A 27,464-nucleotide genomic window follows, 5' to 3' on the forward strand; every position below is an offset into this window, starting at 1 on the left:
GCAGGGAAATTTTGGAGCTTATGTTCAGCAGAGTATTTTAATTTTCCAACAGCATGAGAAGTATTGGTTTTGCAGGATTTTATGTGCCATTTGGTTAGCTTTCTAGTTCTAACACGGGTAAACACAGAGTTCTAGGTTCTAATCCAGCATATTTCACAAAGTTAGTGTCACTGCTGAAGACCTGACCCAGGTTGCTGACTCTTGCAATCTGCTAATGAAAAACATTTAAATGCATATTTTATTAAATACCAGTTACCTTCAGCTCTTTGCTACATGGCTGATCAAAAGTTCACCATGTCTGCATCCATACAAGGAATGTTCATTTTATTATAATGGCACTCAGTAATAAAACAACATTGAGTTTGTACTTCACTCACCTGCGAGACATGGCTGAATAAGTAACTAAAATGCCAACTGAGAAATGGAGGAAATAGATTGTTTGAAAATTCACAGTTCACTTTTTAAATTTGATAGGTTTACAGAAGTTAACATTTTACCAGACTACAACTTCTTTACATTTCTTTTTTGTAAGTTTTTTTTTTTAATATATCTCTGCATGCACTAAACCTTATTTCCACTGTACACATATTCTGAAGGAATTGTTATGTAGTTTGCTTCCTTTGCCATTTTTTTGATCATCAGATATACTTGGATAGGCATGGGAAGAATGTGTCGACACCATGTTTGAAAAACAAACGTTACATATTGGTCTTATATAAAAAACACCAGAAACCCAGCCCACTGAAGTAATGTAGGGCTGTCATGCCATCTAGTGGCAGTTGTTCATCCTCATTTTTGCTTAATACATGTCCTAAAATGTTATTTTTAGCCTTGTTGTGCTTTGGTGGAGCTGACCTAATGCTTTAGGAGAGCAGTGTTATGGTGGGGCACATGAGCAAAATAACTGGCCCATCTCTCTTCCTGACTTGCATTATTATTTGCTATTGAAATAAGAGTTTAATGAGTTTAAATGATAAATAATAGTGAAAATAGTTTTAAAAATTGCTGGTTTGCAAGTGGATAACATACACTTCTTAGCTATTTAAAACATAAATATTGAACTATTCATATGTGAAGAATATATGTATATATATATACATTTCCTAAAATTTTGTGTAAGGCTGTAAAACATCTGCTTGTTTTTAAAAATTGGTGGGCACTGAGGTCTCCCAGGTGAATAGAAATGTTTCTGACTGAAAGGCAGCTGGGAACCCTGCTTGTCCCCTTACATGTTCTTCAGCCCTCGCAGACATCTAGCATGTGTTATCTGCCTGTGGTCTGCTGGGTACACTGTCCTCTATGTTGGCCCCTCAACCATGCACAGTATCTTCCCAGACTGCTAATTAGTGTGTGCATCCAGCAGCAAGAAAGATGCAGAAGGAGAAATCCTCCAGTGTGCCTTCAAAGCCACATTGGAGTGGCTGTGTTGTTTCTGTGAATTGTTCACCAATGGGTCATTGTTTTTGCAAGGAATGAAGATTCCAAATTCCTGCTGCTCAATTACACGACAAGAGCTAAAAGATACAGATGTTGCTCAGACTTATCATTGCTGGTCCATAATGAGCATCTACATGCATTTTAAAATGTCCTGTTTCTCTTTAAACCCCACTGAACTGTTTCAGCTATAGCCTTCGCCCTAGTCCTCACACAGTTTCCCGATATTCAAGGGCACTACCATTTTTTATTCCCCCTTCCTCCCCCCCAAATTTTCCTTCAAACAGCCTCACTTAGTTAGCATCCTGCTCAGTCACTTCTCTTTCACTGCTGTCCTCATGTTTTCCCCACTTCTGTGGCACTGTCTGTCTGCTTACTCTTCCTGAGAGCAATTGTGAACTTGTTCACAGGAAGCAACTTATGGACAGTGGTTCAGAAATCTATGTTCTCCTCAATGCAAAATCTGCAGCCTGCCTTCTCTTGGCTTCTGGTGAGAGCTTTTCCAATATTTCTTGATTCTGAACCACGGATTTTCAGCTTCCCAGTAAATGGCATAGACAAAGCGAGTGTTGACACTCAGACCTTTACTTTTGCTTAGTAAGGAGCTATTATTATTAAGGCCAGAGAAAGAAAACCTCAGGTTTCTTAAGTTGTGAACCTTTTTGTAATGAAAATGTATGTCATTATAAATGAACTTGATAATGACTAAAATTAGCTAGGTTTGCTCCATGTTCACACCCCACCTCAGTTCCATTGGAACAAGTGGGACAACTGCAGGTGAAGAAGTGAAAAGATAAAACACTGATCTGTGAGAAGAAGGGATGGATAAGCATCACGGACTCCAAAATATTAACTGCAAGCAAAGAAGTCATCATCAGAGCTGCAAATATAGCTTGTGAATAAAACTAGCAGGCTTACTAGGCCTTGAAGAGCTTCAAAAATGGAGAAGCGCATTTCCAAGGATTTTTTTTTCTATGAGTCTATATAGATGAAGTTAGTAAGAAAAGATTTCTTGTATCTGCAATCTGGGTTGTTCATAAATGCATCCACCCACGTCGCTGCATGAAATTTATGTGTATGTTTGCTTCATTACAGAATTGGAGTATGTGCATTTCTGCTCTTGCCAGTATCACATAACATCTTAAAATATTTTAAAAATTAATTTGACCTCCTAGACTATGTGGGAGCGGATTAGCATCTAAGAAGTTCTCAGGGTAGTTCATATGTGTTTCTTTTTCTTTTTTTTTTTTTTTCACTTGCTCTCTCTAAATTCCAGAAAGAAAGCCAACTTTTAAAAAGATAAAGGTGTCTGACATCTGCTGGTTTTGATAATTCCATCCTGCAGTTGTGGTAATGGTTTTGCTGCTCATAAATGCTAGAACAAATTAAAACTGCTCAGCTTGAGTAGCTAAATAAGCTTTGAGCCCACACTTCCCCGCCTCCCTATCCACATGCACACTTTCAAGCAGGCTCAGTCCCAATACTAGCTATGGATTAGAGAGGGAAGAGAGAGTTAGGCATATGTTATTTGCTTGGAGGTCTGCTCTGGACTTTTAGCATTTGCCCTTGAACGTTCATGTTCCCTGTTGACAAAGTAAATGTCTCAAATGAAAGTGTGCTGCCTATCTACCCAAACTGATGCTCTAATTGCTGCTTGAAGTGGGTTTGCATTTGTGCATAATGCTTCCTCCTGCTGAGGTTAGTCCAGTCTGCTTGCCACTCTTATATGAGCTACAAATGCCTAGATTTTAGACCAAAGTTCTTAAAGGAAGGTAATGCATTTAGCTTCAAACTGTATATTTACTAAAAATAACAGAGGGAGTGTTAACTTTGGGTTGTCGTTTTCAAAACTGTTCCAAAAAGTTGATGGTAATTCATAGTTAGGGGTGGCTAGAAGACTCACTAAACTTAAGCAAAATCTCAAGCTTAGTGAGTTGTGTGGATGTCTGAATTGTAAAAGCGCAGTTTATTTGTTTTAAAAAGGTGGTACTTAACCTGTTAGTTTCAGTTTAAACCAGATTTAAAATATTTTATTTTTTGTAATATTTTCCCTTGATAAAAACTTTAGTCAAAACTATTAACCTGGATTAAAATAACTAATAACTTAAAAGATGTATTTCTTTCTATTTCTGATTTTTATTTATATATCATATGCATAGTTTATCTTTTTTCTCTCTCGCTTGTTCAGTGTTTATGAGCAAAAAATAATGGTATTCTCCACAAAGTGAGGCAGATGTAGTCACAGTACATTTTCTGAAGATTGTTTATCACCAAAACGAGTGTTATTTATTTTCTCAATAATTTGGGGAGGAATAGCCTGGCTAGGAGGCAGATCCTGCTGTTCAGATCATAGAGAAATGTTTAGCTAAGAACAAAAGGAATTTTTTTAAGAGGTTTTGATTCTCATTTTTGTATGCAGAGTATGCAAATTATATATTCAAAGTTTTGCAATATTCTGTCATATTGTGGAATGGGTTCTGTACTTCTTGGCTAGGAATGAGGCATTTGTTTTGTTTGAAATGCAAGCATTGTTCTGGTTGTGGCTTTCAGGAACTTAAATGTGGAAACACAGAGGTCTTATTCTTGCCAATTATAGGATGTCAGACTATGTCATGCCACTCCTAGAAAACCATAAACATGGCCAGGATTTTTATGGGGATCTTTATCTGATGTATAAAGAAGAACTTGGTCATGAAAATGATTTTTATCATCAGAAAAGGCCAGTGTCTTTTGCTGTCTTCATCCTGTCTTTTGCTGAGGTTATATAATTTTATCTGAAGTAGTGTAGATAAAAAAAAACTCTTTTGATTTATACTTGTAGCATAGAAGATAAGCAGTGTGTAACCCACATTTAAGCTCCAAAATACTTCAGCAGAGTAAGAAGACCTCTAACATTGTATCTGTCTTCTTGAGGGAAAAGGAGGATGAGAGGGTTTGTAAAAATTAATGCCAAAATGCGATTGAATAGGAAAATAATTTCTGTTAAGAGCTGGATGATAGCTCGTCTGAGTTTCTTAGAGGATCAGTTAACATGTTTATGCTTATCAGCAGACTGTGCCAGCACAAGAGTGTCAATTTAAGAGCTAATTTAGTAATGGTCCTGGTTGGAATTAAAATGTGTTAATCATGAGTGTCTTATATACTGTGATGACTGTGATTGCCAATGAGGATGTCCATAAAGAAATGTAGAGGGAACGAAATAAGTTAAAATATACAAATTGGAAAGTAATTTGGATACATTCCATTCACACACATTTCATGGTTTATCACTGTATTCTTTAAATACAAAAGCATGTATTTTATAATAGAAGCAGTTACACCAGTGGACGTTGTAAAGTACCTTTAACTCACTAATTCTACAAAGCACAGGAATCGTAAGGAGATGTATTGAATGTTTAGAGAGCCTGCTTTGGCAGGGGGGTTGGACTAGATGATCTCTAGAGGTCCCATCCAACCTGTACACTTCTGTGATTCTTTGATTCTGTTACATCCTAATCATTCTTCAGTATCAAAAGTATAATTTAAAAAAATAAACAGAATCATTAAGTGGTCTCATTTCATATCATTTATGTTATGAATAGTCAAATGATGTTAATCATTGTCACCAGAAATAGAATTTGGAGAAAAAAAAACAAAAACGAGTGAGTCATATTTTAGGGATGTAGTATATAACTTGTCAGTTGATTTAAAAATATATATATATTTATTTTATTTTATTTTTAATGGAAGAGGAGAAAACTAAAGATTGAGAACTTTAGAACTCTATTTAAAACTTTAACTTACAAAGTTAAGAGATTTAGTCCTCTGAGAATACACACCTGATCATGATGCCAGTAATTTGGACCCTTTAGTATAGCTGCTCTTCAAGTATAGAAGTGCAATTAATTGAAAGAAATTCATCAGAGCATGGGCACAAATAAAGGCTGTGGTTCCATTTTCAGCTTCTAGAGATAAGTAGAATTTAGAGTTTGTGCTGATTATAGTGACTAAATGATACAAACCAATTAATTAATTTATGTTCTTTTTGTATCTTTTATGTTTTGCTAAAAACTGCTCCACCTTGTATTTTTTAATTTGTAGTGTGCTTTTTATGTTGTTATGAGGCATTCTCTGGTTGAAAATATCAGCAGCCTCTTGGGATGCTGAGGCTCACAATCTAAGGGACTTGTTCTAAATTTGATGGCACAGATTAAGGAATGGCATGCTAATAAGAAGTTTTTGTTTGCTTGTGGAAATGTGAATGTAAGAGGTGGCTTTGGGAAGCCTTGCAGAGTTCTGCCTGCACGTCTTGATGCAAGCAGAACCCATTCCTCCACTCCCAAGTGCAGCAGGAGCAGGGCACAGACATCCTCTTGCATGACTGGATCCTTCCCATCATCCATTAACAACCTGCTGGGGCTGATGGAAGAGGAAAGGCCTGCGCAGCCCCATGGAGGCCTGGCCACCCAAGCAGACACTGTTCACTGGGAGCTGGTCAGGCCTGGCTGGCACAGTGCTGAAGAACCCAAGAGGCATGAAAACCTCCCTGTTCAGGAGGTCTCTGTAGGGGTACTGTTTCATCACTCACCTTGTCCATACCATGCTGTCACGGAGTGAAAAGCCAGGCAGCATCTAAAGTGGTTTGAGCACCGAGTGCATCCAGTGCATCCCATTCCTGAGGCTGTTGCACATCATGCTGAGAAAAAAGCAGCCACACCATGAACCAGTCAGCCTGGGAGAGCTAACTGGGATAGCTGACATTGGTTTAACTATTCCTCTGGTTAAGCTGCTGCTTACCTCCCTCTGATTGACTTAAGTGTATTTATTTAAAACAGATGGGTGATGTGCCCTAAGAATATACCTTTTATCCTGCTTTGACCAGACATCTGCATATTTCTCAAGTTGAAGCAAAGCATTTGATACACCAAGTTAAGTAAATGTTAATGTGAATCTGGAGGAGTGTTGTTATTTTAAGCTACCCTAACATTAAAAGTGTATGTTTTCTTTTTCTTGCCATGTAGACAAAGTTCTCCTGTTCAGGCACTGCTCATTCCATTTAACACTCTTTAGAGAAATGGCCCTTGTCTTCTCAGCTGTCATTTTGCCCCTTGGTATTTTTACTGTTTGCTGATGTGCACAAACCCCACTGTAGCTCATACCTAGGAATTGCTGTAATTCTTTTCAAACTGCATTTAATTGTTTATCCTTGTGTCCATTTGTCACAGAAAATTGTACTATGCAGTATTACAAGGTGTGGCATATCATATAATATTGGGGTATATACAGCTATTTATGGCAAATTCAACCTCATTGAGCAAGGAATAGGAATTGAAATGTAATCAATACTGAAGATTGGTTATTTGAATGTGGATTATTAAGTAATTTGCAATTTATGTGAAACAATGTGCAGTTGTTGATAACAAATGTCAGTACAAAAGAAACCAGTTTATCCATATTGAGAAGAGTGGTAAATTTAAAGAACAGTAGATTTATTTAAACCTGTGCTGCTCATTGAATTTTAATCTTTTAACTTCGTTTATTCCACTGGTGTTAGGTACAGGTAGACTGAAGTACATCATATTGGAAAGTCACCTAAGCAGTGAAAAAGCAAGAGTGAAAATTATTTAACAGGCACAAGCTAGCTTCCTTGGTTTTATGTCATCAGCTTCCCTGTGGATATATTTTAAGAAATCATTTTTCCCAAATATTAGAACCAGAATGTGGCTCATGAGAACTACTGTCTGATGCTTCAACATCAGTTAACTTCTCTACTAGACACCTATTATCTGTTTGTCCCCTTGTGTTTTACAAGATCTTTATACATTGTTCACACACATGCACACTCAACAAATATTAAATACACAGTTTGATTTTATTTTCTCTTCTTTTTCAGAATTTCTTTTATTTTAAGTTGATGAATATATGTCCTGTGGTGATTAAATGAGAAGTTTTATCCTATTTTGTTTTCACTCCGTTTAGTAGAATTTTTTTTTTGCATGCCTTTGATCTCAGCTATTTGGCAATGCCACAGATACTCTGATACCAGATTAATGAATTTTATATCTGAATTCTTTAGTTACAGTATACTGGTGTTTGCAGATGTGTTCACTAAGATGATTTCCAAAAACATTTGCCTCTCTGGTATTGCTGTAACTTGTGTGACACATTTCCAGATGCTGGTGGCACTTCCATCAAGGGCTGTCTTCTCAGTTGTGGCTTAGATAAGACATACTTGCCTAGCATTTTATTTTCTTCACATTCTTTTGGGTTGTGTTGGGCTGTTTTCTTTTTGTTGTTGCTTTTCTTAGTACATTACTGAAGTTGTGTGCCAGTTCCTGAACTCTGAGAAGTTAATTGTAGCTTTGGGTAATGTGTGAAGGCATTGTTTGTACCTCCTTGTATTCAGCATAATGTCTCTGTTGTGGATTCAAGCGACTTGAAGGCTGCACTAGTTACTGGAAGCAATCAAGAGCCATTCCAGAATCTGGAAATTACTGCTGAATTGAGCCACCCTAGTAATATCCTTTTTCCCCAGGCAGATCAGCTTCTTAAGAAGTTATATGTTCTAATACAGTGCTCAAGGTTTTTCTTATATTATGTAAGATCTGGATGTGAGATTCCTCATGTTACTGCATCCTTCTGCATGGGGAGGGCTCTAGGAGGTAATGTCTTTTGGCCCTTCTTACTGTAACATGGGAAGCTAAAGAAGCTAAAGTTAGCTCTGCATTATCAAACCATGTTACCTGCCTTGTGGCTTATTCTTTGAGTTTAATTATTTCTACTTTGACATTTCTGTCACTATAGTATATGCCAGTAAATCCTCTCTGACTGTAAATCACTGTGGAGGAAATCATCTTCTAACATGTGCACTGCAGACATTCCCCTCCCTCCTTGCCAGCAGGGGTAGACAAAGAAGCATTTGATTCATTGATGTGGCATCTACTGAGTCCCCTCTGCTGCCCTCCGTGGGGATACATAGAAGGTTTTAGGCTATGATGATGCTGAATTCTGCATTGACGGAAGGCTAGGTTAATGGGCAGAAATACTTGTCTGTCTTCAGAACACAAATAATTTGTATTTGTCTTCAAAATGCAAGCATCATATTGACCAGTTTAAAATCTATGGTCGCTGTTTTCAAATCAGTGCACATGCTTTGGGCACATTGCCTGGACATATGGATATATCTGCTGCTGCAACATCTCTGAGGGAAGGGAATCAAAGAGCTGGCAAAGAAGGAGAATGCTGCTAACTTTGAGAAACAAAGTCCCATGTTGTTCCTCCATAAATCATGGTCAACAGCTCTGAACAACAAAATAAAACTAGATAAGAGACTAAATGTCAACTGTTTCTCCTAATTACAAAGAATCCAGACACCACATATGACCAAAAAATGCCTGCTGCTTGAGTTCTTGTCTTAGGGATGTCACGTGTGTGTCAGACCTGAAAAAACTGCTCCTAATGCAGTGAAAAGCTATATTTCATTTATTTTCCATCAAAAATTTGACAATTTCTTTCATGTCTTGGTATGTCTTGTACAGTTCTTTACTGACAAACATAGTATTAATTATGGAGAGGACAAGATTAACAGCTAATACAAAAATTAGTTTTTTTTTATATAGTGAATTCTAGATTTTTTCTGTTAGCCTTTAATAGTAAATGCTTATCTGAAACGGTGTAAGATATTTTAGAATTGTCTTTGATATTAATATTTCACAATTTTATGCAATCTTATGGGACACTTCATTGGCACTTACATTCACCAAAATATTATTTATACTCCCCAACTATTTCCCTGCCCCTGGAGTATAGTGTTCTTTGTCTACATTGTGCATATCCATGAAAAATCAAGAACTATAACAATTGTCTGAAATTTACAATTTCTTTGCTCTTCTACTTGGATTCAGATACTTAAAAAGAGAAGGTTCAAACATTTCCACAAATATACTGAAGAGAAATACATACATACATTAATATTTACAGCAAATAAAACTTCTTATAAGACAGAGTTGTATCAGAGAGGCTCCTATGGTTATTCATACAGTGAGCTAACAAATCATTTATGAACAAATGCACTAGCTCTCAAATAAAAATCTACTTTAATGCCAATGTAATGATGCCTTTTAAAAAACTGTGATTTATTATGTTATTTGAGAGAAAAACCTTACGTGAAATCTGTGTGATTTTTATTAAATGTGAGTTGTGTTGTGCAAAGTAATTTTTTACTTAATATGAGAAAAAATCATCTGTTTTAGCACTTGTTATAAAATTCAGGTTCTAAACAAAAAATAATTTTTTAGATATTTGTATACAGTGAGCAGGAAAGTAAATCTGTTGGTAAGAGAGGGGACAAGCAGGCATCCCTCCTGCCTTAAAGGAAATCTGGAAGGGGAGTTGTTCTGTGACTACCAAACAGATTATTATGCACAAACACATTATTATGCACTAATATTGGTCACGTGGTTTTACACTGTAGGGCTGACTTGCAAGATGTTCTTGATTTCCATTTTACAAATATAAATAAACTGTAAATAAGATATCATTCTCTGGGTACACCTTGTAAGTCAGTGTGATACAGTCACTAGAACTGCTTCACGCCGTAGATTGCAATTGGTTGACCTGTAAGGAAATTGTTGAAATTGGAATTTCATCACGCATTTTTAGTTTTTCAAACATTCTTGTGTTTACAGACTTCAGTACATGCACAGCTGTTTTTTTCTCTTTCTTCAGAGTAGTGGAATCTCACCATCAGATAGAGGGCACAAATAAACTTTCCTTTCCTTTAGAAAATTTCAAGTGTCCTTTATGTTAATGCAAACTTTTCACAATTGTTATTTAACCTTTCTTCTTCAATTGGTAAACCATTTGTATTTAGAATCACAGTCTAGTATCTATTTCAAATGTGTTTGTGTTGAAGTTTATTACAATTTTCATCTGATTCCAACATTAAAGGTTCAGTTCACTATTTTTTCAACAGGCCGTAGGAAAAACACCATGCTAATTTTTAGCAGCAATTGCAACTATGCTGCTGGTTTTGCTTCTGTTATTGCATGCATTACTGATTGTTAAGATCAATGGCATTGTATTGTGTAACACAGCACAGCTGATGACAGTTCAGACATGCCATTCTTTTGTGAAATGATGTTGAACCACGGGTTTTAGGTGACCTGAATGTGGTCCTTAGCTACAGCTGACTAGATAATTCCTATTTAGGTGTATTTGTTTCTTGTCCAAGAGACCTCTAGCACTGAGTTTGTGCAGTAACTCATTTGTCAGGAGAAATTTCTCCTGGGTTGTGCCAGGCGACTTCTGTCTTTCATTTCTCTCTTCTCTGTGATGACTACTAGGCAGGGTCATGAATAGAAACAAGCTCATGTTTCGTGAAAGAAAGTGGCATGGCATTATTGCTTTCCAAGTGCCTGAGAGTTCAGGCACAGGAGATAATAAGCTAGTGTATTATTGGAAGATTTGAGAAGACACCTTATGTAAATTTTCTCCAGCTCTTGAAGGAATCATTCATTTTTGTCCTTGTCTTCACAGTCAAAGCACACACTTCCAGCTTCTCATTTTCTTCTAGAGTTATAATTATTCCTGCTTGCCAGAATGATCCTCTTCATCATCTGTTTAGTCAGATGTTTGTGCCTTTTTCCTGCTAATCTCCCTGGTTTTTAGATTTCTAGATTACTGTCACACTTCAACATGGAATAAGTAGAGATGTTAAGTGTATTTGCTTGTACTGCCATTTGTTTATCATTTATTTATGGTCTAATTTTAAGGGACTTGACTTTATTTCTGGGCTGTGAAATAGTACACAAGAAGGCAAAAGCCACTAGAAGCTTATAATGCAGGACTAGTGTGTATGTGGTTTTGACAAAGAAAAAGTTGTAATGAGTGTGGAGTTGTGTGTGGAGGGATGGAAGGAGTCCATGTTTTAGTATGGTTCACATGAACCACTAAAGTTATAGAAGCCTGTGGCATAAAAGCATCTGTGCCCTCAAAGGTCAAATCTTGTATGATATTTTACTGCATTATTATGAAAATGTGAGGGGAAATTACTTGTGAATCATTATGCTGGTACTTAGCTCTTGACTCTTCCAAGAACATTTGCTTTTGGGTTCCAGGGTTACCTCTCACAATTCTGCAATGAAGAGATTAGATGTGTGATAACACAAGCTACCTGGCTTATTCTTCGCAGTTAAAGCATTAAATTGTTTATACTCACAATAGCTGCAACAAAACTTTAAATAATCTGTCTCTGTATACATTTTCAGTGAGAATCCCTTAATTTATTTAGCCCTGCTAAAGGTTGTGGAATAATCTGCATGCTCTGTGGAAGTATTTAAGCTGCATGTCTGAAGTCTGAGTATGGCAGAAGCCATTTATCCAGTGATTCAATGTGATATTTACAATCTAAGTTGAATTATTTAGCAGTACTTCTTCTTTTTTTTTTTTTTTTTTTTGTAGCCTTTCATGTCCCCTCGGTACCCTGGAGGTCCAAGGCCACCTTTAAGAATACCCAACCAGGTAAGAATTTATCACTCCCGCACAGTCGTGGTCCGGGTCATGGTGCATAGTTGTAGTGCAGTACTGGGAGCAGGGAGCACTGTCCTGAAGGCTGTCAATATATGGCACGCAAAAATGCCTCAGCCCCTCTCCACTCCTCTCCACTCCATTTTCTCTGACCACTAATAGACACATCATGCCACTGCTGGCTCACCGTCCTGTGCTTAATTACTGTGTACACATCAAAATTTATCACGCCCTCAGCCTGTCTGCAGAGGGAGAACACAGTGGACTTGTACAGAGAAAGAAACTTGTTAACCTCAGCCAGGCTGTGCTGCCTGCCTGGGTTGAAGGCAATACACATCCCCAACTGTTATGTTCTCTGAGCTTTCCTAAACATATTACACAGGTATCTCTTAGAACTCCTTTACTTCAATCTACACAAAATGCATCACTCCTTCCTCTTCTTTGTTGGATGTATGAAGTATTACAGTAACAGTGGAGTATATTTACTTCACAATAAACAGGAGATGATTGGTGAGAAGCAGTTATCATCAACTGTTCTATGCCTCTTACAGACACTCTGAAGCCTTTATAAAAGAACTGTATTACCACTTTTTTTCTAATCTCCACCAGAGTGTAACAGGAACTAGTAATGAGCTGTTGTTCATCGTCAGAGACCTTTATTGGCCCATATGTGAAAAGATGGTTCTGGAAAGAGATAGTATTGTTATTTTCTTAGTGCACAAGGAGGAGGAGAAAGTGAATGCGAGCAGCTGACATCTTAAGAGAGAATGAGATGGAGCACTAAGAAAAACGGCATCATTTGCATGATTTGGAAAGGCTGACAGGAAAGCTAGAAAATCATTTTGTGCAACCTAGACTTCCAGGACCATCTTTTTTGTCACCAGACCTGAACTTTTCTGTATTTGCGTGTCACAATGTCAACAAACTTCTCTTGACCATTGACACAATACTGTAGTAAAATGGAACTATGAATTTTTGTGAACTGGGAACATTTTAGCTTGCAAGACTTCCTTAGGTCACCTGTTGGTGATCTATAACTTAGCTGCTTTTTCACAGAGGAAATATGTGACTTAACATTGCTGGTGTGGACATCAAGGGATAATATAACTGCAATGAAATGCATCCAGAGTACTTTGTTCAATGTTAGTTAGCAGTAGTATACTGTAATGCTTTACAAAATGTATTCCAGAGTTTTGCACCTTTCAGTGATGTCCTAGCCAAGGGTACACCAGTATTGGATATCCATTATTCTTTTGTTTCTACATTTCTGAACTGTGCAAATGTAGCACAGCAACCTGGTCATGGTGAATGCTGCCAAACCACAGCTTTATTTCAGAATTATTTTTGTGTACACAGTACATTTTCAGTGTAGAATTGCAAGATAATGTTTGTGAATTACAGCTCTTGCAATTCATTTATGTTGTGCTGCATTCATGAATTACTGCTCTTAGCACAACTGCACTTTTTAAAGGGACCTTAAGGACTACCACTAGAAGTAATGAACTACTATAATGTAGCCTTAAGGCCAGCATTTGGGTTACAAGGAGATAGTTTATCTGATTTTTATCAGAGTTTATTCTGATTTTAAACCATCATACCTATACCTGCATCCCTCAACATAGGTCATTTGAGTTGCATTTTGTACAGGAATGTGTGACATGAAGCATGCATGCCTGGTACTTCCAATCCCATGTTGGGGCATGTGAGTTGGATCTGGGCTCTGTGGTAAGGAACATTAGTAAATACTGCATGCCACAGAGTATTCCCAGGATGTTTTCAGAGCTCCATCATACCCTGCTAGATCCAGTCCTGTAAGAGTATTTGCTCTTGGCAATGCCCATGCTGTGCTGGCATACTCCGTGTTGTTGGAGAGTCCTCTGGTGCATTGGCAAGAGATTGTAATGACCATATGAGCCAAGTATCAGTGAAATATTGCAGTGGCTCATCCTTATTCGTCTGATGTCTTGAGCAGAAATGACCAGTTCCTCCCTTACAAGAGTATTTGACACTTCCCTGTATATTTCATGTCTTGTTTTTACGTTTGACCTTAGGACAGTCAAGCAATGGAAGTAAATGTAAAACTCTGTTTTAAATGACATCACAGATTATGTGTTTATTATGTAATATTACCTTAGAATAACTTTTAACTTGGTGCTAAAATAAAGTAATAATTTGCATCTTTATTTTGAATTTCCTTCCTTTTTTGAAAATAATCTATAAAATATTTACAGATAAATTCCCTTTTCTGTGTACCCAAAGCCATCACAGTACTTTCAGATCAGCAGTAACTTATCCATCCCCTCAGTAAGCAGTTACCTATGCTGCCTTTTTGAGTAGATTATTTTCTTATGTGAGTAGAATATTTTCTTAACACAAGAATTACTCATTCCAGACACTTTTTAACGAAGAAGTATTATTATTTTGGAATTTTAAATGGCACTTTGTGGATTAGCTGCAAAAAAACTTTATTCCAATTGACTAAACTGTAGAAATTAGCCTTAATCCTGAATCAGTTACTGTAAGGGGGACATAAAAATAAAAAAGATATTGATTTGGACCAGAGGTGAAGTAACACCACAGTTTTTCTTCAGACTTGAAGGCAAGTTATAGGAACAAGTGCTGTGACTGTTGCTGTCTCCTGTAGCTGAGTAATAAACTAGTGCTCTTCAAGGGTGAAGCAGGTAGAATGTCCATGTCCCACATCACAGCCCTGCTTTGTCTTACTCTTTGAGTGCTGTATCCATCTGCCCTGATTATAGCTCACTCGTATGAAATGTGTCATGGTGTCCACGCTGGTGCCTCTTAAGAGAAGATGTTAAAATTACAATTAAAAGGGAAAACTGTAACAACATAAACTTGGGATAAATTGCCATGTAACCAAGAAATAGACAATGATTTGAGGTTAAATGATAGGTGAGCTACAGCAAAGGAAGCATTGGAGGAAAGAAGCAAATTGGATGAGGATCTGTTCTGGAGATTATTTATCATAATTCCAAAGAATTGCAAGAGTTTGGCCATACAAATCCATAGATGGTGTCGTTGGACATTTAGGACATTTAGTTGGGCACTCGGTGCATTCAGTTAGGATGCTTAAGTGTGTTAACATTTATGCATTACTCTTGTCTCAGAAGAAATATCTAGACATTAAAAACAAAATATTACCTGTTATTTATTAACCATATGCTTTTCAGTGTATTATGTTCATGTAATCTGATTTCTGTGCCTGCAGGCACTTGGAGGTGTCCCAGGAAGTCAGCCATTATTGCCTAGCGGGATGGACCCAACACGGCAGCAAGGTGACTGAAATAAATATATGGATCATATAAAGTAGCATCTTCTCAAATTGGTGTCCTTCAGTCAGTGTTTCAGAGTTTACTGATTGTTTTTGTTTGTTTGTTTTTGTTTTGTTTTTGTTCTGTTTATTCTTAATTTAAAAGGAATCTTAGAGTCATAGAATGTATTGGGTTGGAAAAGACCTTTAATGTCACCTAGTTCCAATTACCCTGCTATATGAAGGAACACCTCCCAGTAGAATGATCAATTAAAGTTGCCTTGGAAGGTGTCTGTATTTCACATAGCTTTTTAAACCACATAATTTCATTTCCAGGGCATCCAAACATGGGTGGACCTATGCAGAGAATGACTCCTCCAAGAGGAATGGTTCCTTTAGGACCACAGGTACATTCTGTAAATAGATATCCATTTTTATTGGGAGATCTGTGTTTATACTTAATTATTTTGATTCTGGTATTGCATAGATTGAAGATAGAATGTGCTAGGAGTTCTTTTAATAGCATTTAAAAATAAATTTTAACTATTTAAAAAAGGAAAATCTGATTTACAGCTTTAAAAAAATCTAAAACTCGGAATTCATTTTTTTTAATATTTGAAATTAGAAGGAAATCCTTAACTCACTTATTTCATTTTCCTACATCCAGTGTATGTCTTAATTAAAAGATAGTATTTGTAAAGGAGTCCAAGTGTCAAAGGAGGTTCTCTCAACCTATTATATTATGCTGTCTAGGAGGGTAAAGTTCATCTCGTAGTAAGTACCACTTAGTACTACAGTGCTACTCAGGCAAACTAGCAAAAAGAAAAGTGTTAAGACTTTTCTTTAACCACTGTTGAGATAGATTTTTTTGTTAGTTTCAAAGAGTTTTTAATATAAAATTAGGAGCTCATGCTTCTATTTCTGCTGTGCATCAATCATAAACATCTCTCCAGCTTCAGTTCCAAGGAGAAAAGCAATCTTGGATTGCAAGAGTCTACCTTCTCCAAGGTTCCTCATTGTTCCTCATTGTGTACTGATGCTTTCCTCAAAAGTGCAAAACCACTATTTGTTGGCATTACATTATAATAATAAACTGAGGTAGAAAAACACCTCAATTTCAAGTACACATCACATGTGTACTTGAAACATGAATCAGAAAGGTTGCTTTGTATTTTGTCAACATTCTTGGTGAGGGAAAATATAGGTAGTTGTGTTTTATGCCATGTTGCCAGTAATTTGTTCTCTGTGCATTTTTACTTCGCAATTTAGATAATCTCTCTAGTGCCTTATTTGTTTCTTGGAAAAGAAACTGAATTTTAAACGATTAAATAGCTTTGCCTTTCAAATCTATTCATAAATGCCTTTTCAGTACCCTTTACTTTGGGTCTTCTTGGTAGAAACCAGTTGTGTGGTCTACACAATGTCTGCTGTGTGACCAACAAACTGTTATTAAATAAATTTGTTGTTCCTTCTGTAGCATTGATGTTTATTTACCACTTGTGTTTTGGAGGTAGAAAAAGAAGCTTTCCAGTGCTGCCAGATGAGATTGAGCTGATACTTTATGCAGCACCATTAGTCACACAGCAGGCAAATCTCATGCCAGTTTTTATAAGGGTGTTTTTGTTGTTGGTTTTTTTTTTCCATTTTTGCTGTCTCTTAAAATGCAGTGTTTTTGTAAATTCCTTCCTTCTTTTGCTGAACATCCTCTTAAAATGGGGAAAACATAGTTCTTCTACACAACTTTAAACTTTATAAATAATTTTCTTCTGTAAATGGATCATCTTCATGTATTGCTCTTAGGATCATCTCAGAGTGCAGTTCTAAGACCAAACTCACTTTGTTTTTCAAACCTACTTTTAAGATCCTCTTGCTACAGAGCTGTACATTTGGCCCTGGTGTGCCCAGAATGCAAGGCTGTGTGCTACCTTGCTGCACTGGCAGTTAAACCTGGGAAACACTTAATGTGCTAATATATAAATGCTTATCTCAGTGTTTTGCGCTTTATGATTCTACACTGTTCCAAACAAAATAGCATGATGCCAAAAGCAGTGTTACCAATGCTTGAATCTGTGAAAAGCTTCAAAGAAGTAGGTTCAGTTTTTTCTTTGGTTTTTTTTCAAGCCTTAGTTATGCCAGCTGAACAAGGTGCACTGTGCACACTGTGATAGACTACTTAATCCCAGTCCCAATCACAGTGCACACTGTGATAGAATACTTAATCCCAATATTTAAGATCATGTATCTCATTCTGGCCCCCTGATCTTGAACAACTCAGCACCAGATCAGCAGTGGTGGTGGAGTCTTTAAGTCAAAACCTGGAAAAAACAAATTCCGACAGAGAGGATAGCTGCAGCTGAAGGAATGTGTGTATTAGTAGCCTTAATCAAAGTGCTCTTATTTTAGGATGAAAGAGTACATTTGATTAGAATTATCAGTAATTAGAGTTGGAAGTACATTTGATTAGAAGTATTCTAGTCCTCAGGATTCCATAATGATCTTTAACCCTGTCCTGCACAGATGATTCATGGACTAAAATAGAGATAGACCAAAAGGGACAAATTACTCAGCCCTCTAAATCAAGATAGGAAAATAAAATAAAATAGATATAGAATCACTATTTTGTTACAGTTAGCCAATGTCTTCTTTCATTTCCAGTAGTACTGTCAGATGATGTTCCTGTACAAATTTGCTTCGACTATCCCATCAGTTCCTGCCCTACAACTCTTGACAAAAGAGTTGTCGAGGCAAAATAATCTGTTGTAACTTAGGTTAAACAAGGTGTTTGAGTTGATCTGGCTGATTTTTGCCTGAGCATGCACACCAATTGATCTGTGAGCTACACACAAATTTAAGAAATGAGTAGTGATTAGTGTTCAACAACTATGGCAAATACTATCTTCATATGGCACTGTTGGATCATTGTCACAGTTTTATCTGGAAAATGGCCTGTGTTTGCAGCTTTTGAATGTGTTCTTGCAAATCTCTGTATGATACGCTTTCAGGAGTGTCTATCAGTGAGGAAAATTAAATATTTGGGGTTTCTCTTTAGAGCATGGTACCTCATCTCTGAGTTCTTTATCAATTCCCGATATCTGTATCCATCAACATATGAAAAACACTAGACCAGTACTTTGAATATCACTGTTGGATTTTTCTCATGTATTCATGGCATCATGAATGTGTTTACATGCTTTGTGAATGGGGATGACACAGAGAATACCCATAAGCCTACATTATGTACATTTTGTAGTTGTTAGCACCGTGTACACCAATTGGAGCATATTAGTTTTGTTATTGGAAAACATACAGTGACTTAGATTTTTAAACATAAATTATTTGCTTATCTCTCTACCTTCTTAAATTCAGAACCAATATGTTTAATTCAGTTATGTTCATTTTAGAGAATATTACATTCTCCATTCCTTTGCAATATTTAAAAAAAAAAGTTTTTTAAAAAGTAAGAAAAATCAACAGACCACAGAGTGCATTATAAATGTGAGCTGATATGATAGACTCTTCTGCTTGTAGTCATCTGAATTAAAATAGGTACAATTTAGTTTTTCATATAAAACAGTACAGTTGTTAGGCTTTTGTCACGTTATTGGAGCGTAGCTCTGATTTCATGGGCATTAGATGATTCATTTTTTGGCACTGCTATGACATTTATTATCATATTAAATAATTTTCATCTTGCTCATATTTCAAATTGACTGATTTGAAGGGAAGTGAGATCGTTATGTTGTATGTTGTTGAAGTGATATCATATGGTGTAATTTCATACCAGAATTCATTGGTACCCTAACAAAAACTAACAAAAGAAATTTTATTTAAATTCTGTAATGTAGAAATCTCAAAATCAAAGTCTGGGATTCTGATTTTGAATGAGATTCCTTGGTTTAAAAGACCAATGCATTGTAAACGTTGACTTGACTGTAAATAACTCCTCTTAAACAATTCACATTTTAAGAATTCTTAGTATATTTCTAATTGAATATTACATGTAATTATTTCTCCTTGGGGATAACAGTATTATTTTTTTAAGTCAACAATGGAAACTCCTGAAAGAATGAATTACATTGGCCTATCCCGTCAGCAGTTACATAGGGATATCATTAACCTGCTGTCCTTTCTTTCCCCCTCCTCTTTGGTTTTGTTTTTTTGTTTTGTGGTAGTCTGACCCTTGGTTATCATTGCAGAACTATGGAGGTGCAATGAGACCCCCACTGAATGCTTTAGGTGGCCCGGGGATGCCTGGAATGAACATGTAAGCATAATAATAAACCTTATAATGTTTAGAAAAATCATTATTTCATTGTAGAAGTGACATTTGGGTTATATAAGTTAGGGGAAATGTGCTTTGATAAGTAACATGCTTTGATGTCTAATAACTGCAATTACAAAAACTGAACCCACAGCAGCTTCCTTGTCCTGCATGCATCTTTTTCAGGTTCATTTGCTGACCCTTCAGACCTGTACCAATAATGAGTTTCTTTCAGAGGCCAAAGTAAAAATGCTGTGAATATTTTGTCACTAGAGTCATCAATATGTCCTTGTATGCATTTTAGTCTTACCCGTTTTTATTCTTCTTTTGGTAAAGACTGGTACAAGTATGATTCTTTTCTGCAAAATAATTACGTAATTTTAGCAAAAAAAGAAACCATCTTTATTTAAAACAAAAACACAACGAAACAATTTTTTTGAAATAAGCGTTGATTATTCTCTGTTACTGCTTTTATTTCCATGGCTACATTTATTTTCACCTTTAACAGAAGGAACAGATTTACAGATACAAGTGCAAGTTTTCCAGTATTTCTATGTACTTCTGAGGCTGGATTCCTATTTAGTAAAAAGTGATGTCAGCTTTGAGCTACACTGAATTATTCTAGGCACGGAGTTAGTCATTGGAGTGGATTACTCATTTTACACCTGTAGACAAGACCCTTCTTAAGCATGTAGAACAATTTCATATGTAAAATTACTGTGACTGGATTTAAACTATGGATTTTACCAAAACAAGTGACTCACAGTGAGGAATCTTCTGCACTTCACATAAATCCTTGCTTGTATAGAGTTGTTACACGATGAACGAACCTGAAAAAAATAAGATGCTGTTTGTTTTATTTAGATTTATTTCATAGGAGATAAAAATATTAAAGGGGCTATTAAAATTCCAGCTAGCATAATAGAGACCAGAAACTGCGTGGTCATTCTTGTATCTTGATCCTGATGCTACTGAAGTTACTACATTTTGTCATTTTGTCGTCCCTGGAGTAGTCACAGAAGGCAGTATGGTATCAGTGTATCAGGACACAAAAATGGCTTTACAGTCTAAAGTCAGGGAGCAACTTGTTCTACACCTTTTACACCTTTGTCTTCCAAGAATAAGTTTCCAGCAGATAGACACAGAGAAAATAATCAGGACTTGCATATGTTTGTTACACCTTAGATTCCTATTTCTACACTTTTTTATTTGGGGGGGGGAGGAGGGGGATATAATGAGAGATGGCAATTTGCATTAAAAGTAAGAAGTTCTGCACTTGAAAAAGCTACTGAAACAGTACAGCTAAGAAAAGGTATTTAATCCATCTTACCCTTAATTTCTTCAGATCTCCAGACATACTTAGAGTTCTTGAAGCAAATAAAATAAATGCTAAAGTTGGGTATTACTCTGTCGTGTACATGATATATTGGAGACCAGGCAATTTATAGGAGCTTTCACAAGGAAGTGCAATCAATGAAATTCACTGTGTGAGCACAACAGAGATGTATTTTTAAGAAAAGAAAACGTAACTTTCTAAAATTAAATGTTCTAGAAGTAAAATTGAGGACAGATAAGGCATTTTAACAACACTTATCCACATAAATGAGAGTTTACCTAAGAAAAATGAACAGGATTCTGGATGACAAACAGAACTCCTTGTCTGTCCCTTTCTATAGAATGATGGTTATGGGTTGAAATACTGACACTTCCATGTCACAACATTTCTTAAGCAAGCTTCATCTTGCGTTGAGTCAGTAAATATATGTAGGTCATGTTCTTTTCAATCAAAGTATGTGAGGAATGCTTTTTCTTTTGAATTTGTTTGTCCCGTTGAATTGGATAGCATGAATTGGAGAACTTTGCTTGGGGTGTACAGGAGGTCTGATACAGCGTTTTCCATTCATAGAAGAGCACAGTGTGAAACAACAGTTATGAAATACATAGCCATAACTGTTTCTTTGTCTTGTCAGGCATATACAACACATATACAACACTCCTACAAGCTCATCTTCCCTCCAGCTCAGCTGGAATGGGACAGACCACACCTTCATGGTTCTGAGCAAGACAACCTGCTGTCCGTTTGCATATTACAGTGCACACTGAAAGCATAGGGGAGTCGACTCCAGAGTGCTTGAACAGGAGTGTTATGCTCTAGTATACATTGAACTATGCTACATGCTGAATCACAGACCTCTGGAGTTCCTTTATTGTATGCCTGACTGCATAAATGTTGGTTTTGGGTTTTTTTCATCAAATGAAATACATTTTTGGTCATCAGATGGATTGACAAACACTTATATAAGGATCAGAGGCATTACTGAGCTCTGGACTTCTTCTAATGGTATTTCCAAGACACCATGCTCATTTCTTACTGTAAAATTGCTGCTGTCAGGTTTGCCATTACCCTGCAGCCACAGTAAAGACTTGTCATGTCCAGTCTAGTTCAGAAACAGATAGAAAATCTGCAGACGACCTGCAGGCAGCAGCACATGTGTTGAGCTCATTCTGTTTTACTCCTTGACTGTCTATTTCCTAAGGCACAGCACTAAGGAAGAACAGTGGAAACCATCTCATGTACTTATATTTCTAGGGAAGGGGATAACTATATATAAAACTGCTGCCTTATGTTAACTTACATGTGTCTTCACACAGCCATATCGTACATTAAAATTCTGTGCTGTTGTATTCAATGTTTTTTGATTTCTGGCAATGTTAAAATATAAAAGCATGCATTCTACAAAAGCAGATGCCATTTTAAAATCCAGCTTTTTCTCCTGGGAAAGCTTCAAAGGAAGCTGCTCTGGCTAAGAGCAGAATATCTGCCAAATATAATTTTACATTTCTCTGGATGAGAAAGTGTTCTTTATTGTCAAAAGCTGCAGCAACCAGCCTGAGAGCTCATAGACAGTATTTCAGTCCGTGAGCACATACTCCTTAAGTGTAGCATTGCTAAATAATTCTGTGCTTCATCATAGCTAATGCATATTAGATTACTTGAAACAGCTGATACATATCTTATGTCTTTTTCAAAATAATTTTATTTTAGCTATAGGGTTTTAGGCTGAAAATCGGTAGAGCCATTTTTAGTAAGATTTTTTTTTTTCTTTGTGGAAAAAAAGCTTTCTATAGGACCAAAATGACAAATTTCAGGGAGCATTGTTGGATTTCTCTGGCGCTTTTTAATGGCCTGTGTGACCTGCAGTGCTGTTCAGGTGCTAAGAATATCTCAGTCATACCTGAAAAGAAAAAAAATATGATTTTATTTTTAACTGCCATTCCCAAACTTGTATCTAGAGGTTTAATTTCTGATGGAATGTATTTTCCTATTAGGAAACTGAAATACGAGACTTGATTTTTCCAAGTGCAGTATTTCCAAGGATATAAGCCTTAAGAATAGACTGTAGCTTTATTTAGTGATAGCAGCAGATATCTGTAAATTCATACATTCATAATTATCTATTAATATTTTCAAAGTAAACATTTTTATAAAAGAAAGAAAAAGCTTTCATTGCATTGGGAAAAAAAATCCAGGTAGCCTTTTCTAATGTGTTTTACAAGCTTACAGCATTATGCTCTGAGTAAACCATATGGCTTTCAAGCAGAATCTGCTACAGCGTTTTCAAATTCTATACTTAGTGCTGTCCATGACTTCCAGTAAATATGCAAATTCCAACAGCTTTGTAGATGAAAGGTGAGTTTCCTCTCTGGAAGCAGCAGCACTGCAGCCTGCAGGCTAGCACAGGCATTAGCAGGGTTTGGTTTTAAACTTGGGCATTCACCTGAGGTACTGGGACACTGAGAGGAGCTGGTTTCCCAGTCTCCTCATAAAGCCTAAACTTCCATGTTGCTATTGGTGCTGCAGCTCATCCAACCACCTACCCGAGACAGCTTTTTCTTATCTCTGTACTTCTTCATAAGCAGCAGGATAGTCACAGTCACTTTTCGTTTGATATTTTTCAATAGGAGTTATTGTGTTACACAAAACACGTGCAGGGTTTTATGGTGAACAGGCTGCTGGTGCTGATCTGAATGCTGCTGGTTTCTCGTAAAGAGATGTGCCAGTAAACCACACACAGCATGGGACATTTCAGAAAAGAGAAAGAAACAAAGACAGAACACCTAATATTTCCAGTGTGGTTATTAGCAGAGGAGAAATTGCTGAATGCATGACCCAAGTATTGTGTCTGTGAAGTCCACTTGTGTCAGGTATTGCTTGCATGAGGCAGTGAGTCCGTTTTCTGGCTAAAAGGCAGCTGCAGGCCATTGCTAAAAGCTTCTGTGAAATGCTTCAGTGAATGTGCTGCATGAGGTGACTATGGAGATGTGTTGGTGTGGTGCAGTTTTAGCTTTCATGGAGGGATCATCAAGGCACAGAAAAATATCCTTAAACATATCTTCCTCTTTGGTGAGGGACTGTTTCATCGAGGAGACCCTCCTACATTTCTGTTATCCAACCACCTGAATATGTCAGCAGCACAAAATGGAATTATTGTTTTAATTTTCACTTGATCTATTTCAGTTGGTTGGTTGAGGTAATTTTTTTCTAATAGTCTTGCCAACAATACAATAAAAAATAAATTTTTAATTAAATCCCTCAGGCAACATATCTACTTGATAGTTTTTAGTTTTGTAAAACTTTAAAATAGAATGCTTCCTGAACTCATTTATAAAATCTACTTTTTTCTGTGTATTTAAATAACTCCTCAAGTCTCATGAGCTGCAGTGGCTAATGTCCCTTTTCTAAAGCTAATGAGGCCAAAATGCCATTTTAAATACAAAGGCTTTGTCTTCTGCTCTGCCTTTCAATTTTCAGGGCCTTCAAATAGTCATTTTGTCTTATTTATAAATAACAAGGAATTCCTAATGTTTCCAGGGAAAATTTGATTTTTCATAGAGATTTTGCTTCCCATATGGTACAGTACCCTCAAGACTATCTTTGTACCTACAAGACAATGTCTGTCCGCCAAAGCATTTCTCTGATCTCAGCTAAGAATAAGGAGCTCAAAACAACATCAAGAGTTGTGAGAAAAAAAGGTGCTGTGTCTGGAAAGTTTTCCTTTTTCCTTTCTCCATTCCACTCTGCTGCTAGCATCAGCCTGATATTTAGTCTGAGTGAGCTTTATCAAAGACTTCTTTGGCCTGTTGCACTCTTGTCCCTCCTGCTAGGAAGCTGCTACTTAATTATAAATATGCTGCTTGAGCCAAGTGTAACAAGAATGTCTGAGAAGTCTGAAATTTCCATTCTGCCTGGTTTATGATAAATCTTATATTTCTGGGACTTCTGTGGAGATAATGTATCCTTAGCTTGCTTTCATTTTTTAATAAATGAGGTGTATACATGCACTCTTTTATAGTATAGTATAGATATATACTACATATGCTTCTCAGACACATTTTGAAGCAACAGATTTTCTGTGGCTTCTTTTTGTGAAACATATTTGTTACCAAAACTTTCTTAAAGAGGGCACTACTGCTAATGAAACTGCATTATGCATGCTGTATTCTAGAGTAATATCCAACACATACATATATCCACAGTTCTTCAGAAAGAAACTTCATTGCATTATCAGAAGTACAGTTCCAAAGATTGATATTGCACTTAAAATTTAGTACTTTTCTTCTTTGGTCTGTAGTTTAGCAAGATTTTTTGTGTAATGTGTGAAACTTTCTCAAAATGTTACAGAAAGTTAAAGTGCTAGGCAAAGGGTGTGCTACCAGTAGTGTCCTAAAAAGCACACGTGTACAGAACGAGTTAGGACCCAAGGTGTCTGAATCGTAGGTGACAAGACAGTAGTCATAAACCATCTTTCATCAGCTCATAAACTGATAAAGTGAAGAAAGTCGTGTTTTGCTTTAACACTGTACCTTGGTGCAGTTATGGTTGATAATCACATTGTAATGTAATCTGAAAAAAGCCATCTCCTAACTTATTCTGGTAAGAGTTGCTTTGAAGTATTAGCTTCCTCAGAATGGGTCTAAAAGGGAATTGTGCTGTGTCTCATCTTTCATTTTCTATTACAGGGGCCCAGGGGGTGGTAGACCTTGGCCAAACCCAACTAATGCCAATTCCGTAAGTAGATATTTAAATATATTAAATATCATTTTACATTCAGGGAGTTATTTTTCATCAATACTCCAGGAAGAGCAACAAAATCTACTTAATTCACCAATTAAAACACTGCATGTACGTTGTGTTTTTTTCCGCTAATCCTACTGCAGGTTAGGTACAGTGATGAGCATATCTTAATAGAGAACTCAGTGACCTGTAAATATCTAGCTCTTTTCATAATCACACAGCAGCTCTACATCTCCATATCAGTTACACACCCTCCTGAAGACGAGTGTTACCATGGAGAATGTTTAAAATACATTCTTGCTTCCTTTAGTGAAAGTTGGAAGAGTTAGGGCAAAACTATCTGGCTTGCAGGCTCTGCAGAAGTTACAGCTTGAACAGATACAGCTTAATATGTGCTCCCATATTTCATACAACAAAAGCACATTTGCTCCTGTTAACTAGGGAATGTGAAATAGCAGAAATCAACCATTTTTATAGGCTTTTTGTAACAAGCAGTGCACTCCATTGAATTTTGAGGTAATCTTATAGCAGGTTGAAGGAAGAAGAGGTCAGTAAGGTATCCCATGTGAACAACAGTGTCTGCTTTCTCCTCAGAAGGCACAAAAGCAGAGTTTTCATTCAATAGTCGTATATCATTAGTATAAAAATATATCCCTTTTAGGTGCTTACGGTGGGATAACGTAAATCTTGGTTAACAGACTGGACTGATCCTTTCTGTTCTCAGTTTTGAAGTAATACTGAATTATGACTGAAGAAAGAAGGAGCTGAAACTCTTCCTCAGTTTTCTTTTCCATGCACTCAATTAGAAGTGAACATTTTTCAACTGTTGGCTGAAATATTTTCACTCTACAAAATGAATAGAGAGGTTCAGTAATAAAATAAGTGTAATGATATATGTAAAATGAGTTGGATTATAAGTTGTTTACACTCATGTTATATGGTTATTCTACAGAATGATGTATCTTTTGTCAGTTCAGTCAGTTACCACCTATAATGGCATTGTTCCACGTTTCTTAAGAGAGTCATTGAAAAAAAGTGTTGCATAAAGAAGAAAACTGGGTTATTCTTGGCCAACTGGATTTCTGAAGATATCCTTTGTAACAAGGACTGTAGTTGAATTTTACGTGAAATTAGGACACTGTCCTTTGAAAATAAAAAAGAAATAGTGAGAAATTGAATGAGTGGATTCTAGGGTGAATGAAACGAGTCGCTTTCCTTTTGTGGTCCACATTTTAATCAAACTTAAGTATAGATAAGAACATACAAATTCAGTCCATCTCAAACACCAGACCTGAAACTTATACATTTAAATGTATAAATTGTTTGTATTGTTTTCATTAGGGTGGTCACGAGGACACAGTAACCTTAAATGCAAATATTTTTAAGTATTTGTTACAAAATCCAGTTTATGTCTATATTGCAAGTTTTAGACTTGAACAGACATAAAGTGGCAAGTTGTTGAAAAGGTGTTCATGTTTGATGAGAACAGTAAGTTTCTGTCATTATGCACTGTGTTTTTGAAGCAAACAAAAATACATTAACCTATAACTATAAATATTAGCATGAACTTCATGTCACTGCAGAAGAACCTACTGTTTTCTTTCTGTTGATGTTACAGATACCTTATTCTTCAGCATCTCCTGGGAATTATGTAGTAAGTACAACTCAACATATTTACATTTAGAATAGATATTGCATTTTATTCAGGCAAAGAAATAACAGTCCAGATGTTAAGAAGAATGTATTGGTTGAGAACTGAACATCTGATTCACGTTTAGTATTTTGTCTACAATCTATGGTGCATATGTTGATGCTTATTACTAGAATCATTATCAGACAGATTAAAATGAGTCTGTGTGCTGTTTTATTTCAACATGTTTATAATAACCAATACACTGTATCGTCTTATATGAGGC

General features: G+C 36.4%; 1 protein-coding gene across 3 annotated transcripts in view; it reads left to right on the forward strand.

Moving 5' to 3' along the window:
• Positions 1 to 27,464, forward strand: part of SSBP2 (single stranded DNA binding protein 2) — a 168,261-nt gene that overhangs the window by 115,732 nt on the left and 25,065 nt on the right. For all 3 annotated transcript variants that reach the window (XM_065745229.1, XM_065745226.1, XM_065745227.1), the window contains 6 exons: positions 11,875 to 11,934; positions 15,170 to 15,236; positions 15,548 to 15,618; positions 19,408 to 19,475; positions 25,494 to 25,542; positions 27,167 to 27,202. In XM_065745229.1, the coding sequence (XP_065601301.1) occupies positions 11,875 to 11,934; positions 15,170 to 15,236; positions 15,548 to 15,618; positions 19,408 to 19,475; positions 25,494 to 25,542; positions 27,167 to 27,202 (351 nt within the window). The remainder of the gene's footprint in view (positions 1 to 11,874; positions 11,935 to 15,169; positions 15,237 to 15,547; positions 15,619 to 19,407; positions 19,476 to 25,493; positions 25,543 to 27,166; positions 27,203 to 27,464) is intronic.

Source organism: Cyrtonyx montezumae, unplaced genomic scaffold (genome assembly GCF_038088225.1).
Source record: "Cyrtonyx montezumae isolate F1298 unplaced genomic scaffold, pur_monq_1.0 scaffold_34, whole genome shotgun sequence".
Classification (NCBI taxonomy): Eukaryota; Metazoa; Chordata; class Aves; order Galliformes; family Odontophoridae; genus Cyrtonyx; species Cyrtonyx montezumae.